The sequence below is a fragment of the Diplotaxodon limnothrissa genome, linkage group LG11 (assembly GCF_057381915.1).
Source record: "Diplotaxodon limnothrissa isolate DT_005_m linkage group LG11, D_limnothrissa_male_GT1.1, whole genome shotgun sequence".
Classification (NCBI taxonomy): Eukaryota; Metazoa; Chordata; class Actinopteri; order Cichliformes; family Cichlidae; genus Diplotaxodon; species Diplotaxodon limnothrissa.
In genome coordinates, this window is record NC_140606.1 from 13853085 (window position 1) to 13870940 (window position 17856).

The 17856-nt window shown below is 41.7% G+C and overlaps 2 protein-coding genes across 3 annotated transcripts; both read left to right on the plus strand.

The window, feature by feature from the left end:
• The first annotated feature begins 132 nt into the window (after positions 1-132).
• tbc1d31 (TBC1 domain family, member 31) lies at positions 133-12390 on the plus strand. 2 transcript variants are annotated; one of them, XM_085365142.1, is made up of 23 exons: positions 133-287; positions 2199-2339; positions 2539-2654; positions 2972-3150; positions 3330-3481; positions 3564-3723; positions 3952-4152; positions 4275-4448; positions 4521-4615; positions 4694-4840; positions 5315-5448; positions 5697-5830; positions 5949-6128; positions 6222-6454; positions 6576-6648; positions 6789-6868; positions 6960-7095; positions 7694-7786; positions 8142-8270; positions 8384-8539; positions 11665-11734; positions 11816-11986; positions 12242-12390. In XM_085365142.1, the coding sequence occupies exons 1-23, from the start codon at positions 217-219 to the stop codon at positions 12388-12390; spliced, it is 3174 nt and encodes a 1057-aa protein (XP_085221268.1). In that variant the 5' UTR covers positions 133-216. The 2 variants fall into 2 exon arrangements, with proteins under 2 accessions (XP_085221268.1, XP_085221267.1); XM_085365141.1 differs by having other exon boundaries at positions 4536-4615.
• A 1388-nt stretch (positions 12391-13778) lies between these two features.
• Positions 13779-17086, plus strand: LOC146622446 (uncharacterized). The gene is made up of 6 exons (XM_085365143.1): positions 13779-14070; positions 14151-14270; positions 14427-14545; positions 14739-14906; positions 15517-15641; positions 15754-17086. Exons 1-6 carry the CDS (start codon positions 13779-13781, stop codon positions 17084-17086), a joined length of 2157 nt encoding a protein of 718 aa, XP_085221269.1.
• The last annotated feature ends 770 nt before the right edge of the window (positions 17087-17856 follow it).

Consider the following 17856-nt stretch of genomic DNA (forward strand, 5'->3'; position numbering starts at 1 on the left):
ACATTGCTAAGCCTTAATCGAGGGCATTAACGGTTTCTCTCATTACCGCACTTCGTCAATGTTACTCTTTTAAATTTGCCGCTGTTTACCCCGCCTGTAAAAAGATTAGCCGGCTAACCTGCTAGCGGGGAAGCCATGCTATATCATAGTGACATTAAGTTAACTCAAGCGGTGTTTTGTAAATTTACCTCCTGAACTGTGTGGACTTTTTTGAAAATGGAGGTGACGGACATTGGGAACAAAGAGGAGGGTAAAATCTGGCATCGAAAACCAACACCGGGGAAGAGGTAGGTTTAATTTTCACAAAAGTCTTCTTTAGTTGATCAGACTGTCAGCAGCTGATGCTGCACGGACTCATTTACATGCGGGGCATCTTTATTACACATAGCGCTCTAAGTTGTCAGTCTGTATTCCCGTGATTGCTGTATTTTGGCACTCTTACTTTAAGTATTTTTGCTGTCTGTTGGTATTTACATAACGAATACTGATTCGTTACTACTGTTGTGATGAGTTATTTTATTTACTAATTGCAATCAAAGAATTAGTTATGTTTTACTAGTTCATTAAGGCAGCAGTAATCCTAGAAAACTATGAAACTTTAACTGTAGTTCTAGCAAATCGCAGATTTACAAATGATTTATGTTTGAATGTGAATCAAATTAAAGGAAATTTTGAATAAATAAATGAAAATCTTCTTCACAAGTCTCTGACTGGCTTCATGAATATAAAAATGTTGCGACTAGTGCACTGTGACCTCACCCCAAATTTCACCCCAATCAAACATCCGTGGATGAGACATGGATGAAATTGTCTATGGCAATTATTTATTATTAGTCCTTTATTTATCCAGGTAAAAAATCTCATTGAGATTAAAAATCTCATTTCCAAGAGAGACCTGGCATTTATTTGTTTGCTGTTTAGTTCAGTTTCTTTTGAACATGGAAGCAGTACACAGAAAGTCATGCAAAATACACTGCTTCACTTTGGCTGACTTAGTTGACATATCCAAAAGAGTGGGAAGAAGTGCACACTTATTTAACCCGACTCTTTGCCAGTAAATCCATTATTGTTTATCCTGCCTCTTTATTGATATTAACCTCAATAACAACAATATACATATTTATAATTTCACTTTTACTTGCATTTACATACACTGTGTGAAATACAAAATCCAAATACCTCCAATTTTGGTGTGTTGATTGCAAAATTTGAATAAACCTGGAATTCTAACTAATTAACCAGAGACATTTATTGACATTCAAACATCTCTCTCTTTCTTATACCTAACGAAAACCTTATCTTTATACCTGTTTCTGAACTGCTTTATCTTTGCACATTGCTTCAGTTCTAGTTTCACTCCACACACAGAAACACAAAAATATTTTCTTGTAGTACGCACAGTGACTGTTTTCAAGTTGCAAAAACCTTTAACTCTTTACTCCTTGAAACCCTACTAGGAGTAAAACCTTGGAGGTCTTTTGTTGCTTCCTGTCATATTTGGTTGTAGAACAGAACGTGTGAGTGTGCATCAGAAGTTAAAGAGGGTGGTCTCTGCCTCTGCAGCTGCCCTTGAAAAAAACTGGAAACATCACATGGTCGTCACGCCACATCTTTGACTAACGTGTCATAACTCGTCATTAAGGGTTCATGGGAGGTCGTCAGATGTCATCTTGGGGTTGTTAAATTATGTAGTTAAATTCTTTCTCTTACAGAAAACATGCTTTGAATGTCTCGTGCTAGTTGATCATATTTTGCTGTGAACGAAATTTATGCAAAATTTGTATAATACTTAGTAACAAGCAAATTTTGTTCTTTTCATTTAGGTCGAATCCTTGTTGCTAATCATTCATTTTTAGGTTATTGTTTTTAGAAAATATTAAATAATGCAAGAATGATCTATTCACTCATTTTCTTTCTAACATTCTCTCACACCACCATCAAGGAGCCCAGAGATGAAATTTGATTTCGATTTCAGTTCTTTTATAAAGAATCTGTGCCAGTGAGAAATTGTTCTATTCCTAAGGTAATGTTAACATAGCTCATATCCCACACCTGTGTAAGTAAGACCTCAGGTGGTTAATGCAGACAGGTGCAGAGAGATCGTAGTAGATCTTTTCCTAGGTGACCACTAGGGAGCAGCGATGATTCACTCAGACACTATTTTGTCTCTGATGAGGTGCCTTGTTTGCCTTTTTCAGTGTGTTAGTGACTGTGGTCCGCACTGCTCAGCAGGCCAAGACGGTGCGTTTCCTCCACGTGGCCTTCGACACCACTGGTGATTCCTTCCTGGCTGGGGATCACCATGGCAACATTTATGTTTTTGACATCAGTAGAAACAGGTGTGTGGCTATGAGGGACACTTGGTTATTTAGTATATAAATGTACAGAATTCTGTATTGTTTAGGATTTACTTTTATCAACCAGGATTGTTTGATTCATAAATGTTCTTCCTTTGAATTAGAATATTAAATATATTCAGAATGGAGTCTTAAAACCTTTGATGCTTTTGAAATTTATTTGATTTTATTTTATTGATAGATTTCGGCTGGTGCAGAAAACAGGACAGGCGTGCACTTCTTTGGCATTTAGCCTCCGCAGGACTACAGAGTTCCTCGTGGCTTTGGCTGACTACACTATTAAATGCTTCGACAAAGGTACGTCCTCACACATAAAGTGCTGCTTAGTTTTTCATTTGTAGTTCATTGTACAGAATTATTGTAGGGTCTACCGTACAATATAAAGCGCCTTGAGGTGACTGTTGTTGTGATTTGGCGCTATATAAATAAAATTGAATTGTAATTTTATTCTTAACAAAAATTTTTTAAAGGATTTTCTTTATTGTAACCACAGCCAGCCAGCACTCTGCGGGTTTTTTCATTTCTCCCAGTAGCAGCTGGTCATTTTAATCCAAAATGTGTAATTTGGTTCTTCTTTTGAACTACAAATTAACTTGTTCTGGTTAATTACATAGACACTAAGCAGCTGGTGAGTTGGATGCGAGGTCACGAGGGAGCAGTCTCATCCATCTCCGTCCACAGCTCAGGCCGCTATGCAATCACCACATCCTCAGACACAGCGCAGCTCTGGGACCTGGACACGTTCCAAAGGAAGAGAAAGCTCAACATCAGGCAGTCTGTAGGCATACAGAGGGTGAGCATGCAGACATGCTCTGCAAACTATCCATCCATTTTCTTCTGCTTAGGCAATTAATGGTTGCAGGTGAGCTGGAGCTTGTTCTAGGTGCTATAGGTCGAGACGCACTAATTTGATATAAATGAATGGACATCCACACTGTAGACTGACCACGTCAGGTGTTGTTTGCATTGCAGGTGTTTTTCTTGCCTCTCAGCAACACCATCCTCAGCTGTTTCAGTGATGATTCCATCTTTGCGTGGGAGAGTGACACACTTTTCTGCAAATACCAGCTCCCTGTTCCCGATTGTGGACCCAGAATCTTCTACAAGGCCTTTGCTGTCACACGGTGGGTCTCTCATCTCACAGCCACTCATTAACAGCCCCTTACAAAAGTCTCTAACTAATGCATACTTGTGCTGTGTTGGCAGTGACGGTAAGAGCCTTGCAGCAGGTGGGCGCTCCAACCTGCTGCACCTGTGGTGTCTGGACACCAAACAGCTGCTCAGGGTGATTCAGATGCCCACGCAGGTTCGAACTGTCAGACAGCTGGAATTCCTGCCCGACAGCTTCGACGGAGGAGCCAGCCAGGTACAAACAGCACTACCAGAAGGGTTTAGGTTTTTTCCAGTTTTCATGTTAAAAATAACGTTCTCAAAAAGTATTCCTCAAGTAGATTTTTTTTAAGATAATCTCATATCTTGTACATTGAAGAGAAAATTAACTGGCATGTAACTAATATGGCTATATGCTGTTAATTTGTACATTTCCTCTGAATTTCTCAGTTTCCTTTTTGGTTATAACTTTAATGTCTTATAGACACTGGGTGTGTTGAGCCAGGATGGTGTGATGCGGTTCATCCACATTCACACATGCAAGCTTCTCTTTCACGTGGGTTCCCATGATGAATCCATCACTACAGTGGCAGTAAGCCCTAACGGCCGACACATTGTGGCGATCATGGATAATGGAAGCGTCAATATCTACAGCGTCCAGAGTCTCACGCAGGAATTAAACAAGGTGACAAGCAAGAATGTGATGAATAGGGTTCATACCAAAAGTTACCACATGTCTTGATTGGAAATTTTGTGTGTGCGCGTGTGTGTGTTTGATTGTTTGTTTTACCCTGGCACTCTCCACAGCCGCCTCCCTCTCAGGTGGCAGTAGTCTCTGGTGGTGAAGCTGATCAGGACTTTTCAAACCTAAAGGTCAAGGTAAGGTCAGAGGCTGTTCAAAGACCAACCAAGAGTTCAGGCAGACGCACACAAGTGAAGACCCTTAGACCTCCTGCTGGGACTACAGCTGAGGATAAAGAGGTAAACTGCTAGAACACACATCATTTTGTGGATGTAATGACTGTGTAAGCTAAAGGGTTGTTTTGAATTTAGTTTCTTTGTGAACAGAATGAACTTCCAGCTGGTTTAAATAAGAAGAGACTGGTGGCTCTGCTAAAGGCATTTGGAGAATACCCAGCTAAATACAGGTAAACACAACTTTCACCAGGAAGATTTAGGCATGCATGTAGAAAAATAATAAGTAATTTTCTATATTTGCATTGCAGAATGTTTGTGTGGCGGTCCTTGCTGTGCCTGCCAGAGAATCATGCAGCATACAGCAGTCTGACAGACAAAGGCCTACATTCAGCCTTCCTCACTCTGCATGAGAAATACCCCATCAAAAGTCACAAACTGCTGAGAGGACTGCAGAGGTGCTCACACTCACGCATATAATCCAATTCAATGCAGTGTTAATTATTTAGAACCAGGTCACAACAACAGTCACCTCGAGGCGCTTTATTTTGGAGGGTAAAGATAGAGTACCTATTTGAAAGAAACCTTAACAATCACGCAAACACTTGGCGACAATGGGAAGGAAAAACTCCCATCCTCCGCAACCTGTTGGGGGTGAGGGGAAAGAAAAGAGAGTGCGAGACAGGACAAAAAGGCAAATCAAAAACTTACACAAGTGTTGGTGTCTCTCAGTCCATCTTGACCCAGTTTTACTGTCAAGAAAACTATAGAAGACTCGATGTTGAAACCTTAACAGGAACTTTTCCTCCGTGTGTAAAAGGGCACTAATGGGTTAACTCAAGAACCACCACCGCCAGATTTGTATGTTTAATGAGCATACAGCATAGTTGGACCCAAAAACATTGTGACTGCTTGTTTTGTCTTCTTCACAGGGTGTTGTCTGCTTTAGCTCACTGGGCAGCCATCTTTGGAGAGGTGGAATACCTTCCTCTGGTAGCTTTTCCTTTTGTCAAGCTCTTCCAGAACAATCCGATGCTCTGCTTCGAAGTGGTGGCCACTGTCATAGGTATTTTCTTACAGAGCTCCATCATCGCTGTGTGTTTTTGCAATATTACATCGGCAAACATTTGAAAACTTGATCAGTCTGAGAATGGTACTGCTACAAGCATGAGGTCAAAATACACTGCTGCTTAGAGTGTACAGACACTTCTGATTGCTATATAAATTTGATCCAAATGCAAAAGTCCTCTTTTCTTTTAGTCAACCTGAACCTTTCACAGGAATCTCTGCTGATTCAGTTGTTTGGTTGTGCAGTGAACTGGTGCCAGCACTGGTTTGAGTATTTCCCCAACCCTCCACTGAATATCCTGAACATGGCAGAGAATGTCCTGGCTCATCATGACAAGGAGCTGCTGCAGCACCTGGTGGACTGTGGCGTTACTTCGCAGGTAACAGAAGCTGCAGAACCACAGAGAGGCTGTCAGATAATGTGCCATAAAATTGCACGCGCTCAGTGGGATCACACGTTCTCTGCACTTTTATGACACTTCTCCCCGCTTGCTCTAGCTCTTCGTGTGGCCCCTGCTGGAGACCTTCTTCTCAGAGGTTCTGACTCGGGATGAGTGGCTGAAACTGTTTGACAACATTTTCTCCAACCATCCATCATTTCTGCTGATGGCCTGTGTGGCTTACATCATCTGTTGCCGTGAGCCTCTCCTCCTCTGCTCACAGAAGCAAGACTTTGAGGTACTTTTCCCATCATTTTTTCTCATCTAATCTAATCCAGGAGAACACAAATTTTGACACATAATGAACTTTTCTGTCTCTCCTCTTCTGTAGTATTTCTTCCACCATCGTAACAACATGGATGTTGGAGCAATGGTAAAGGAGGCCTACCGACTCATGAGCAGCACACCAGCTGACATCCATCCCAGGGCCATGCTCTCTGACTTTACACCACTGACCAAAGGCCAGTACCCTGTGTTCAATCATTACCCAGAATTCATAGTGGAATACCAAAGCAGGGAGAAGGAGAAGATACGACTGCAGGAGATGGAGTATCTCAGAGAGAGGTGAGATTAAAACAAAACAATAATAAAGAAAGAAAGAAAAAAAAAGTTTTTTGTAATAGTAAATATTAAAACTTAATATAAGGAGGGAGGAAGAAGGCATAACATGTAAGTGTGTGTTCAGGCAGGAGGTGTCAGCAATGCGTGCAGATTTTTTACGTCGCCAGGCTGAAGAGGAGGCCTTTTATGCACAACAGGTAGATTAATTTTTCCGAATTCTGAAAGGAGTATATTACTGTAATCCTCAGACTGTGCGGCGTTCAACACAAACAAACACTTAAAATAAAGTGGAAATAAAGGGAATCAGTTTTTACTGTTTTAATTGAATCTGTTTTAGGAGCTGCTGCAGAAAGCAGAAGAACAGCGCAGAAACATTCTGTCACAGGAAGAGGAGAGACTGACACAGCAGAGGGCAAAGTACACGTTGCACCTTTGAAAATGAAGTATGACTTAAATGAATGACGGGAGTTCAGAGAATGGGTTGGTGACACTGTGCTGTGTTGTTCAGGTTGGCCGCCATGAAGAGAGAGCTCAAGGTGAAGGAGTTAGAGCTGCTGGACACAACCAGAAGACGCTTTCTCAAACACCAGCAGGACCTGAGAGCCTCACAGATACAAAGACTAGACCAGGAGATCAGCAGGAAGGTAAATGCAGCAAGTTACACATAAAACATATATACTGGTAGATTTCAAGTTTCAATGATTTATCTCTTCTGTGTATTGTGGATGGTAATGTTTAGCACGTGGCAGCACGGTGGCACAGTGGTTAGCACTGTTGCCACACAGCAAGAAGGTCCTGAGTTCAATCCCACCATCAGGCCAGCAGGGTCTTTCTGTGTGGAGTTTGCATGTTCTCCTCGTGTTTGCGTGGGTTCTCCCCGGGTACTCCGGCTTCCTCCCACAGTCCAAGTTAATTGATAAATCCAAATTGTTAATTGATAAATCCAAATTGCCCATAGGTGTGTTAGCCCTGTGACAGACTGGTGACCTGTCCAGGGTGTACCCCGCCTCTCGCCCTATGACAGCTGGGATAGGCTCCAGCACCCCCCGCGACCCTGAAAAGGATAAGCGGATGGATGGATGTTAATGTTTAGATGTGTATGTGTACACTTCACTATGTTAGTAATCTGGTTCATATAGTGGAAGTTTAGCACATTATAAATCCTGTAATGGACCGGAACACCAAAATGACTCAGTGTATTGTCACAGAGATTTATGTGCTTGTTGATATTTTGTGCTGCAGATGACTCTTTATGACCAGGAGACAGCTGCAGCAGTCCAGGATCTCGAGGTCAGACAGATGGAGATGGAGGTTCAAAGGAAACAACTTGAACAGGTGACAAACACCCTCCTGACTCCCTACCAGCCTCACCTCCTTCACTCTGCACTTCTTCCCTTTGTGTTAGTACATTTCTTTCCAATAGTGACTCTCATTAACCTGGAAAACAATTTCTAAGTAAAATGTGTTTCACGAACCAAGTTTTGGTTGTAGCTAAAACAGTTACAGCTTCCAGTTAAATGCTCAATTAAGATCACTCAAGCATGAGACCTGTTACGCTTTGGGTAAAGTCTTGTGAAATGTGGTTTCACAGATGTTTATATAATTCCCAGCACTGTGACTGTTATTAAAAGTTCCACTGTCTAATCAGTTTTGCTGCTTTTCTTTCATGGTTTTTCCACCACTGTCCCAGCGTTTGTTGAAAGAGCAGGAGCGTGCAGGACGAGAGGACGAGGAGCAAGTGGAGAGGAGAATGAGGCCGGCGGAAAGAGAGGGAAAGAGTTGCACAGAGCTGCTGCGTAACGCTGAGGAAGACATGCAGGCTAGTTACAAATTCCAGTGTAATTGTCAAACATGAAGTCGTGTGTCCATCTGGCTTTTCAACAGGAGCAGTAGAGTCACCTAAATCATATTTCTCCACAAACACACACACAGAGCCGGGAGGAGTTCCTCGGAGGGGCACGTCAGCTGGGCCTGGAGTCAGACTGGAGGGAGGTGAGGGAACGCCTGCAGCAGGCGGACTCTGGGCAGGACAGGACGAGAGAGGGACTGACAGAGACGGACACTGTGGGAGATGTGGCAGGAAGGAAGGTGAGAACAACATGCAGAGCTGGCAAAAATACAGACATTCTGCATTTAAGAAGTACATACACTTGTGTTACAAACTTGAGTAAAACTTGAAGTACTGATTAATGGGGGAGGGGCGGCATGGGGTGTACTAGACCATATTTATTTCAAGGCTTTTGTTTTTCAGATTTATAGAGAAATAAAATATTTTGTTTTAGATTATAATTCTATAAAGTAAAATAAAAAAAAACATAAAATAAAAATAAAAGATTTTTATAAAGCCCGATAAAATGTAGAGATGGACCGATCCGATATTACGTATCGGTATCGGTCCGATACTGACCTAAATTACTGGATCGGATATCGGAGAAAAATAAAAAATGTAATCCGATCCATTAAATATCACGAAAGCACCTCACAAAACTTGCAACACGCCGTAACTCACCTCAGAACGTTAGCACGTCGGAGCAGTATGCATCACGTGATAGTGCGGCTGTGGCATGCGGGACCTGTAGGTGGTCTGGATAGCATGTGGAGCTTCGCTAGCAACCCGGCATTTCATCTCCGACAAAGTTATCCCCGAGAGAAGTAAAGCAAGTGTGTAAGTCCATCTCTGAATGTTTGTAAAGCATTCCTGCATTAAGCTTAACAAGCGACTGCCTCTCCTGCTGCTACTTCAATCATGAAACTGCTTAACGATCAGCTGATCGGCTTTTCTGTCGCGAGTCCGTGTCTCTAGTTTGTTTTTGGTCCACTTTGCACCAGAAAGAGGAAACCAGCGGCTGAACAACAGCAGCACGTTTAAGCTTGATAAGCTGTTGTTAGAATGTATTTAATATTACTTTCTACACCAGGATCTTTTTCTACGTAGCTGACGCTGGTAACTGTGCAGGGGCGGATCTAGCAAAGTTTAGCCAGGGGGGCCGATAGGGCATTAACAGGGAAAAGGGGGCACAAAGACATACTTTTCTTTCTTATTCTCATTTAAAATGTCTAGCTTTTAATAAATAATTATCTGACACCCAAAGTTTTAATTTGATGTAAAATGAATAGAAGTCAATTACTGTATATAGTAACTATTACGTCTAATATATATACCCTAGTAAGCTATAGTACTTTTTCCTTTGGGAAGGTACCATCTGTGCAGTCTGCAATTTTGTTGAAGAAAGATGTTGAATCTATTTAATATTTCTTGAAAAATAATTGATTTCTGTGCATTTTTTTTCACACTGCATCAAATTAAGGTTGATTACGTCGATTAAGCATCATGAGGTGGAGCGTGAGGGGTGGTTCCCTATTTTTTATTTATTTATTTTTGTTGTTGCTGGGAGTTGGAACCCTATTAGTTAGGTTGCTTAATATTTATGCTAAGTACTCTTTAAAATACCAGAATAGGGAGGATGGTGTAGGTTTAAGTTTATTAGATTGATCAGTATTGCTGAACTATGAAATTTTTTTTTTTGCATATAGGTATAACAGAATAGCTTTAGTGTAGTTGTTGTTTTAAACTTGAGTATGAACTTATACAAAATGCAGCAAGATATTTAAAAAACAGTTTTGTTGATTAAAAAACACTATATCGGATTCATATCGGTATCGGCAGATATCCAAATTTATGATATCGGTATCGGTATCGGACATAAAAAAGTGGTATCGTGCCATCTCTAATAAAATGTACATATACCAGTAAAAAGCCACTGACCTTGGGCTGTTAGGCTGGACACTGAATTATTATTAAAAACATCATAACAACGACTTGGTATCACAGCACAGGGCACACGAGCACACACCAAATCTATCCAGTCTCTTTTTGCCTCCTAATGTCAGAAAGTCCCCACTTCAAGAAAATAGAGTAATGGGAATTTTATTTTATGCCTTAGTTTAGATTGCATGTATGCTTTATTTGACATTACTGTACTTGAGAGTGCTTATATATTATTTATAACCAGTGGAATTCTTGATTACTAAAATAACTGTTTGCTGCAGCCCTGATTTTTATTATGTGTCGGCTTGAAAAGTGACAGAATATATGAGTTTTTATTGGGCTTTTATGTGAGACCTGTGGAGCAGGGAAATTATTTTACTGCTATTGTTAAATAATTGTCATCATTACCATTGCATTAATAATATAATCTGGAGTTTATATTGCATTCAGGGGTTGAACAGTGTGTGTCTTTCAGAAAAGCTAAAAGTCACAGGCTGACAGGAAACAGGCTTGGAGAGTTTTGCAGAAGTGGAAGTTATTTTGAGCAGCAGGCTAAGACGAGGCTTTAACAATGTAACAGATAGCTTTAAGAAGGCCTTAAGCAGTTATGACTATTTTATACACAATGCATATCTGTGCTTATTAAAGAGTTGGAGCTCGGTCAATTAATTGGGGGTCGGAAGCTTTGTTCGGCGCGATGTTCGGACAATCTATTGTGCAAGTGACTTGGAGCCATAGAAGGATTGCAATACATGCTTACAAAACACTTATATATCAGATCATTTTATATTAAGCTTTTAAGTAGAGGTTCTTGGTTAAAACATTTATTTAGTAGAAGACATACACATAGTCTCAGTGAGCCTCTGGTCTAGTGAAAGCTCAGAAGTGCAACAGGTGAATTGAGAAAGAGCATTTGAGGACGAGACACAGACAGTTAAGAGGTGACACAAAGAGCATGTGAGGTCAACACATACACACACATTAGTCAGATTTATTTAGAGGAGAGATTAGTTATGTCTCGACAAGAAAGAGGAACAATTCACTTTAAGATAACGGAAAGTACCAGCCATGAAAATAGAAGATGATCTTCTAGGTGAAAAGTCATTCTGGTGTTGATCTGATCTATGTATAAAATGTATCTGTGACGCATGAAGGGGCGTCAGTAAATCAAACCCTGATGCTATAAAATATCTGTTCATGCTTTGATTAAGTCGAGGACTACTGGCTGTCTGCGTACAGAGTGTCTTCCCACACGTGTGTTCATTAAAATCATTGTTTGACCAAAGAGCTTCTGGACCAAGAGTGGTTTGTACTCTCCCTCCTCAATTTTGAACCTTAACAGACCTTAAGACAAATCTTTGTGATCCCAGTTGATTGTTATCATCATCATCTGATGTAATGTGAGCATTGTTCATTTAAAGAATGACTGCTTGTTAATTTGCAGTGGGATGAGGTGATGACTCTCAGAGCTCTGCTACAGGATCATCACCAACCATGCCCTTCAGCATTTACAGGTATTACCGCCTCACTGCCACACACAGACACACACACAGTCTATTATTCAGACTCATCTCAGTGTATTTATTGTTTATCAGATGGTGAGGGGCAGACGAGGATAAGGTCACCGTGTTTGAGTAGAGACCCTCTACACAGACACGGTGCCGTCACTCCTGTCAGGACTAACTCCTTCACCACTGCGAGACCAGCAGGAAGTCAGGTGTTGTGTCTGAACAGCAGCTCACCCTCAGAGAGCACCTCCACCAACTGTAAGTCCTTGTTATCACCATGTTTTTTAAAAATTAAGTGGCAAAATGTATTTCCCCATCGGTTTACCAAAGCTGGGTAGTATTTCAAGTAATGATCTATTGTAACCACCGCACGATTATAATCTGATTATAATAATCTGTTACTAATCTGTCAAGTGTTGGAGCACAACTACAAACTGTGAAGCTGCCTTCCTTCTATCCTCCTTTGTCAAATGTGTTTTTGTATCAGTAATCCTTTCTTTCTTTTCCTGTCAGTCTCACTGGACCGAGGTCGGGCCCAGCTGGACAGCAGTGAGAGAGAACTGCTGAAGGAAATCAGAGAACTGAGACAGAAGCTGGCAGCAAGAGCCAAAGAGGGCAGCTCTGCCTCCTCACAGTCTGTCCACACACTGTCCTCCCAGTGACCACAACTCCCTCAAACTCTGGCTTCACAGAGTCACAGAAACATATTCTTATCTCGAGACCTCTGGAACAGACGGACAGTGAATCAGACCGATGAGCTAACTGCTTCCAAAGAATGTTTTTGCCATCCATCCCTCCACCTTAAAGTACAAATGCAGTCAAACAGCTTCCACTCTTCATCCTCATGAAAACTCATGTTTTAGCAAAACACAAGTCGAGAACAGAAACAGTTTATTTCAGTTTCTGGCTTTGTTTGTGCTTCATGTCATGTGCACATTGTTGCTCGCATCAACCTGTAATGTTTGGGTGGTTCTCTCAAAAACCAGCTTTGACTATTTTTCTTTAAGCAGTGTGTAAGACCATCTGACATACTCTCGGTACTGTGTGTAACGGACTCACACGCTTCTTCTGCAGAGTCCATAGTGAAGAATAAACTGTTTAAATTTGCTGTCATGTTTTTAACAGATGTGCAGTTCTTACATGAGTCCTTTTTTACTTTAATGTATTTTGTATTTGCTTTATTTAAAATCTATTTGCATAAAAACATTTAAAAATCTGCATTGATCTTTGTGTCATTATGACTTTCTTTATCAGAGTCATGTATTTTTAAAAAACAAACTTTAATTTAAATATCTGCAGTCACACTTTTCTGTATTCAGAATGCATTTAGGTTGGGTTATATTTAGATGAGAGGATTTATGATTTGATTAGAGTTAGAGATTAGACTCTACCAAAGCAGAAGTGCAAAAACACTGACCTATGGGCCTCTTCTCACTGTCTGGGTGTGGCATTAACTGTCATCACTTTTGGTCTTGTGAGCATCCAGGTGTTATTTGACATGAGCTGAACTGGCAGCGATCTCCATTCCTGTCACTCACTGCTTTCTATCTCTCCACCCATGTTTTATCTGTGCTCACCTGTTCTTCTGCATCACTCTGTCACAGGCCATGGGAAGGAAACTGCAAAGCATGCACTGCCCTGTTGTCACTGCCAAAGTTAATTAACAAACAAAAGCACAAACAGGGAGGTATTGGAGCCACAGAATCACATCTAAAAGCAGAATTTCTTTGAATGATGTCTCAAATTTTACAGGCTAATATTTTTATTCTATCTTTGCATCATTTCCTGTAAATTTCTTTATCTTTACCTTCACAGTTACACACTTGAAGGTCACTGTCTTACACCCACAGTCTGACTGACTCACTTTTCACCTGTCACTTCTCATTATGTTTTAGGAAACCATCTTGCCCTCAGCAGGGGTGGATCTACCTTTCTCTCTTTACCTGTCTGCATGTCTGAATCAGTAGATCTCTCTTAGAGAAACTGATTTCCAGAGCTGTAACGTCAGCATGCTAACTTTTCTCTAACCTGAAAATAAGGCTTTGTATCCATGGATGCCTCCAACAGTGTGTCTGCGCTGTGGTACAGGACGTCCAAGCCGCTGGGGAAGGTAAGGCGACGTCTCCAAGACCTCCGCATCCCTTCCTCCTCCTATGATTTCATATCTAGCAGCTCCACAGTGGACCTGAGCCACAACGAGAGCGCTCGTCTTGCAGCGGACTGTCTCCTCAGCCGGGGCTTGGAGGATTACCACGAGGTGTTGAGAGCAGAGGGAGAAGTGGACTTTCTGTCAGAGCCAGAGAAGAATTACATCCTGAAGAATGGGAGGGATAGTCACACAGGTTAGAAATATTTCCGTGCATCTTTAATGTTCCCATTATCCCAGGTTGAGTTGCTTTAAATGGTTTTCTGTCTCATGCAGATGATCCTAGTGAGCAGCATGATGATGGCAAAGAGTTGGAGAGTTTATCTGCTGGCTCAAACTCTCCCACACAGTGCTCTGAAGTGTCAGCAGACAGTGACTGTACTCTGGCAGAGTCAGGTCAGTGTCAGCTGAAAGGTACTAATGGAGTACTAAATATTTTGTAAAAGTGTTTAAATCCTCTGTAGGTCAGTGCACATTTTGGGGGCAATGTATTTTTGAGCTTTCTGTTGCAATTCACTGCTGTTTATAGTTTTCTTTTGCTCCTTTTCATAGACGTGAAATCGAGCGGTCCTGTGTTGGTTAAACAGATGATTCAAGTTTTCTTCCCCTCAGACTGCAGAGCAGCTGGCATGAAAGACCTGGTTAGGCAGTTCATCAGAAAGGCTAAACTGGTATGCCTGGATGTGTCTGTGTGTTTCTTTGTGTATGTTTGTACATGTAAAAAGGAATATAGCATGCATACCCGCGCATGTGAAATAAAAACCCAGTGCTGGATCTTGTGAGCTGAGGCAGTGTGAGTGATCTCTGTGACTGCAGGTGTTTGGTAAAGTGATTCCTCAGTAACTCATAACCACGTGTCTATAGGCCCTGGCTATAGTGGTGGACAGCTTCAGTGACGTGGAGCTGCTTTGCGATCTTCTGGAGGCGAGCAAGAAGAGAAACGTGTCTGTACATCTGCTGTTGGACCAGCTGAACCTGAACCTGTTTGTTAACATGTGGCAGGACCTCAAACTCGACAGTAAAAACTTTCCTGTGAGTCCACTCGTCATTCTCTTTCTCACTACCTTCAAATTGCAGCACTCTTCTGAAGAAATCAAGAGTAAAAACGTTAAGTATCCATATACATGCTTTATATCTTGTTCTTTTTTTATCTTGTAACCATGCAACCTTAAATCAAGCCTGCCAGAGAACCACAGTATCTCTGATGCAACAGTACAGCACAAGCAAACACTGTACATGGAAAGCAACTTCACCGAGCTCTATATGATGACCATGCTGTTTTCTTTTTTGTCTGATGTGATGTTTTCTTCTTTCATGAGCCAGCATTTGATCTTTAAGGGACTTTTCCTAAAACACGCTGCTGCCACTGGATCATGTAACAAAAATGGCTGATGCCCATCCCTGTTGTTCTGGGATGGGCATTTTAACTCAGTAATCTGTAGTCTAGGCAGGTACCACAATTATCACTTCCAAATTAGGATTTGTTTTCTTAGCCCTGGAAGTTGCTGCTTAAAAGACTGCTTATGACAATCAGTAAACAAATGATATGTTTGTCAAGATAAATATCTACATCCATCAATGATACAGCAATAAAAATACAAATGATACAGTTTGTGTTAAATAATTGTGTGTGTGTGCACAGAAACTGTCAGTACACAGCGTCTATGGACAGACCTACTGTGCAAAGACAGGCAGGAAGCTGAAAGGTCAGATTGCAGAGAGTTTTATCATCAGTGACTGGACTGAAGTGCTGACTGGTTCATACAGGTATAAACATGCAGGAACATCATCATTATCAACAATTTTTGTATGTATTCTCTTAAATTTTCTGTTGTACAATTAGTAACCGTGTGTGTGTGTGATCGTGTGATCCCTTCAGCTTCTCCTGGTTGTCCTGGCAGGTCCATCGGAGTCTTGCTGTTCTGTTAAAGGGCAGCGCAGTCACATGTTTCCTGCAGGAATTTCACAGGCTGCACTCCAGCTCCAAACCCGTCACCGGCTTTGTCACCTTTATCACTGTGCCCCACACTCTTTGCCGACACGCCACATCACATGCGGCTCTTCATAGCGATACTGGTATCAGTAAGCAGACATCAAACCAGACAGGTCTTCAGTGGGACTGGAATAAAGATGCTGAAAACACTCAGACAAAAGCAGCTGGGACAGTTCTACATAAACCCCAGAGTCCAGCACTGGTGAGCAGCCGGGGGGATAACCAACCTCAGCACAGAGCAGACACTGGTACACAAATCCAAAGAAAACCTCTGCAGCTGTACCCGAAGCCTTTGATTCAACCAGAAATGGAGCGTGAGGTGCAGAGTAAATCTGTGGAAAAGCCCAAATATACAATGGAATCTGGACACACAAGGCATAATGAAAAAGAGAAGAGCGAATACCAGATTCAGAGCCACCTAAACCTGCCTGATCATACCCACTACATCAGCACTACAGCTGAAAAGAATGCAGCGATTCAAGAGTCAGACCCTCTGCACACTGTGTCCCCGACACACAGACAGCACAGGACTGTACTCTGTGAAACACCTTTGAAGAATTCAAATCTTGATCCTGCAGACGTGGCTACCGAAGGGCTCTTCTTTCAGCAGAGGAACAGAAACACAAACCCTCTGAGGACTGCTGCAGACCTGAACACACAGAGAGGACAGCGGAGCTCCTCACACAGTTTCAAACCCAAACCGGAACTTCAACATGATAATCCCAAACTCCACCCTCCTCCTACAACACAACACAAACAAGCAAACACCACTCATCAGTTTCTTTTTACACCTCTAAGAGGACACACACCTGGTGTGCAAACCAAATTCTCCTTTCTAGAAACCAGGAGGCAGGCTCAGCCACAGAGGTACTACCAGCCCCAGCTCCAACCACAAACTATCAAAGAGCTTCCAGCTTCAACAGGAGCTCATCTTAGGCCTCAGCTTCAGAAAGACCCAAAGCTCTTTCTTCCAGGTACAGCAGCCCAGATTAATCTTCAGTCCCACGCTTTCCAGCAGCCTAATCCCCTTTGGAGGCTAAACTGGAGCCCCCAGAATCATCCTATGGAGCGTCACAGCTCCTTCAGGACCCCCCATAGGATGGGACAGATGGCTGGCTGGGGGCCTTTACAGAGCAGCATGAATACACCACTGAGAAGAAGCAAGAGTATGAACGAGAGACAGACAGCAGGGTTCAGTCTAAACAGAACGTTTAGCTAACTCTATATTGGTCACATTTATCCACCCACAGACACACAGGAGCTGCAGCTATAAAAACAACACAATATCCTCATAAGTTTCACTGAGCTTGGGTGATATTTTAATGTAAACCTCTTGAAATTATACTAGACCAAGAGATGAGCTTATTATTGCTACAAGTCCAGCAGCTGTATCTGCGTATTTTTGTTAAAATAAAATATAACTTCATGACAACGTGTAATCTGTTACATGTCTTTAATCCTGAAAGGTGTGTTAAAGTAGAACATTTGGGGTAATTTTACAGCCGCTACACACACTCACGAAAGTGCTTTCTGTTATTAAACATCTGCTAAGGTTGATGTTGAGTGGAGCGATGTGAGGAGTTAATCTGTTGCCACTAACGTGAAGAGAACAAACAACAAGCCTACACTGTCCTGAGAGATTTTATTATCTGCATAATGCTCAGAACAGCTTGTCTGATACAAACAGCATCTGAAACAGACTTTTTTTTATCAGAAATATAGAAATACTGTGTTTAAACTAACAACCACAAGCAACATGTGAAGCAGAACATGAAGCAGTTAAAATAATTCACTTTGTTTCATGGTTTAATGCAAAAAAGAGTCACTGCTGTATAGTTATTGAAATAGTGATGGCTTAGTCACGATGCTCTTTGTCTGAACCATCTTCAGCTGGTTCTTCACTTCCTTCCTGTCTGTGTTCACCTTTGTAAACAGTCAACACTGCAGCATGAGGATATTGTGTTTCATGCTGCTGCCCGTCAGTCTCTA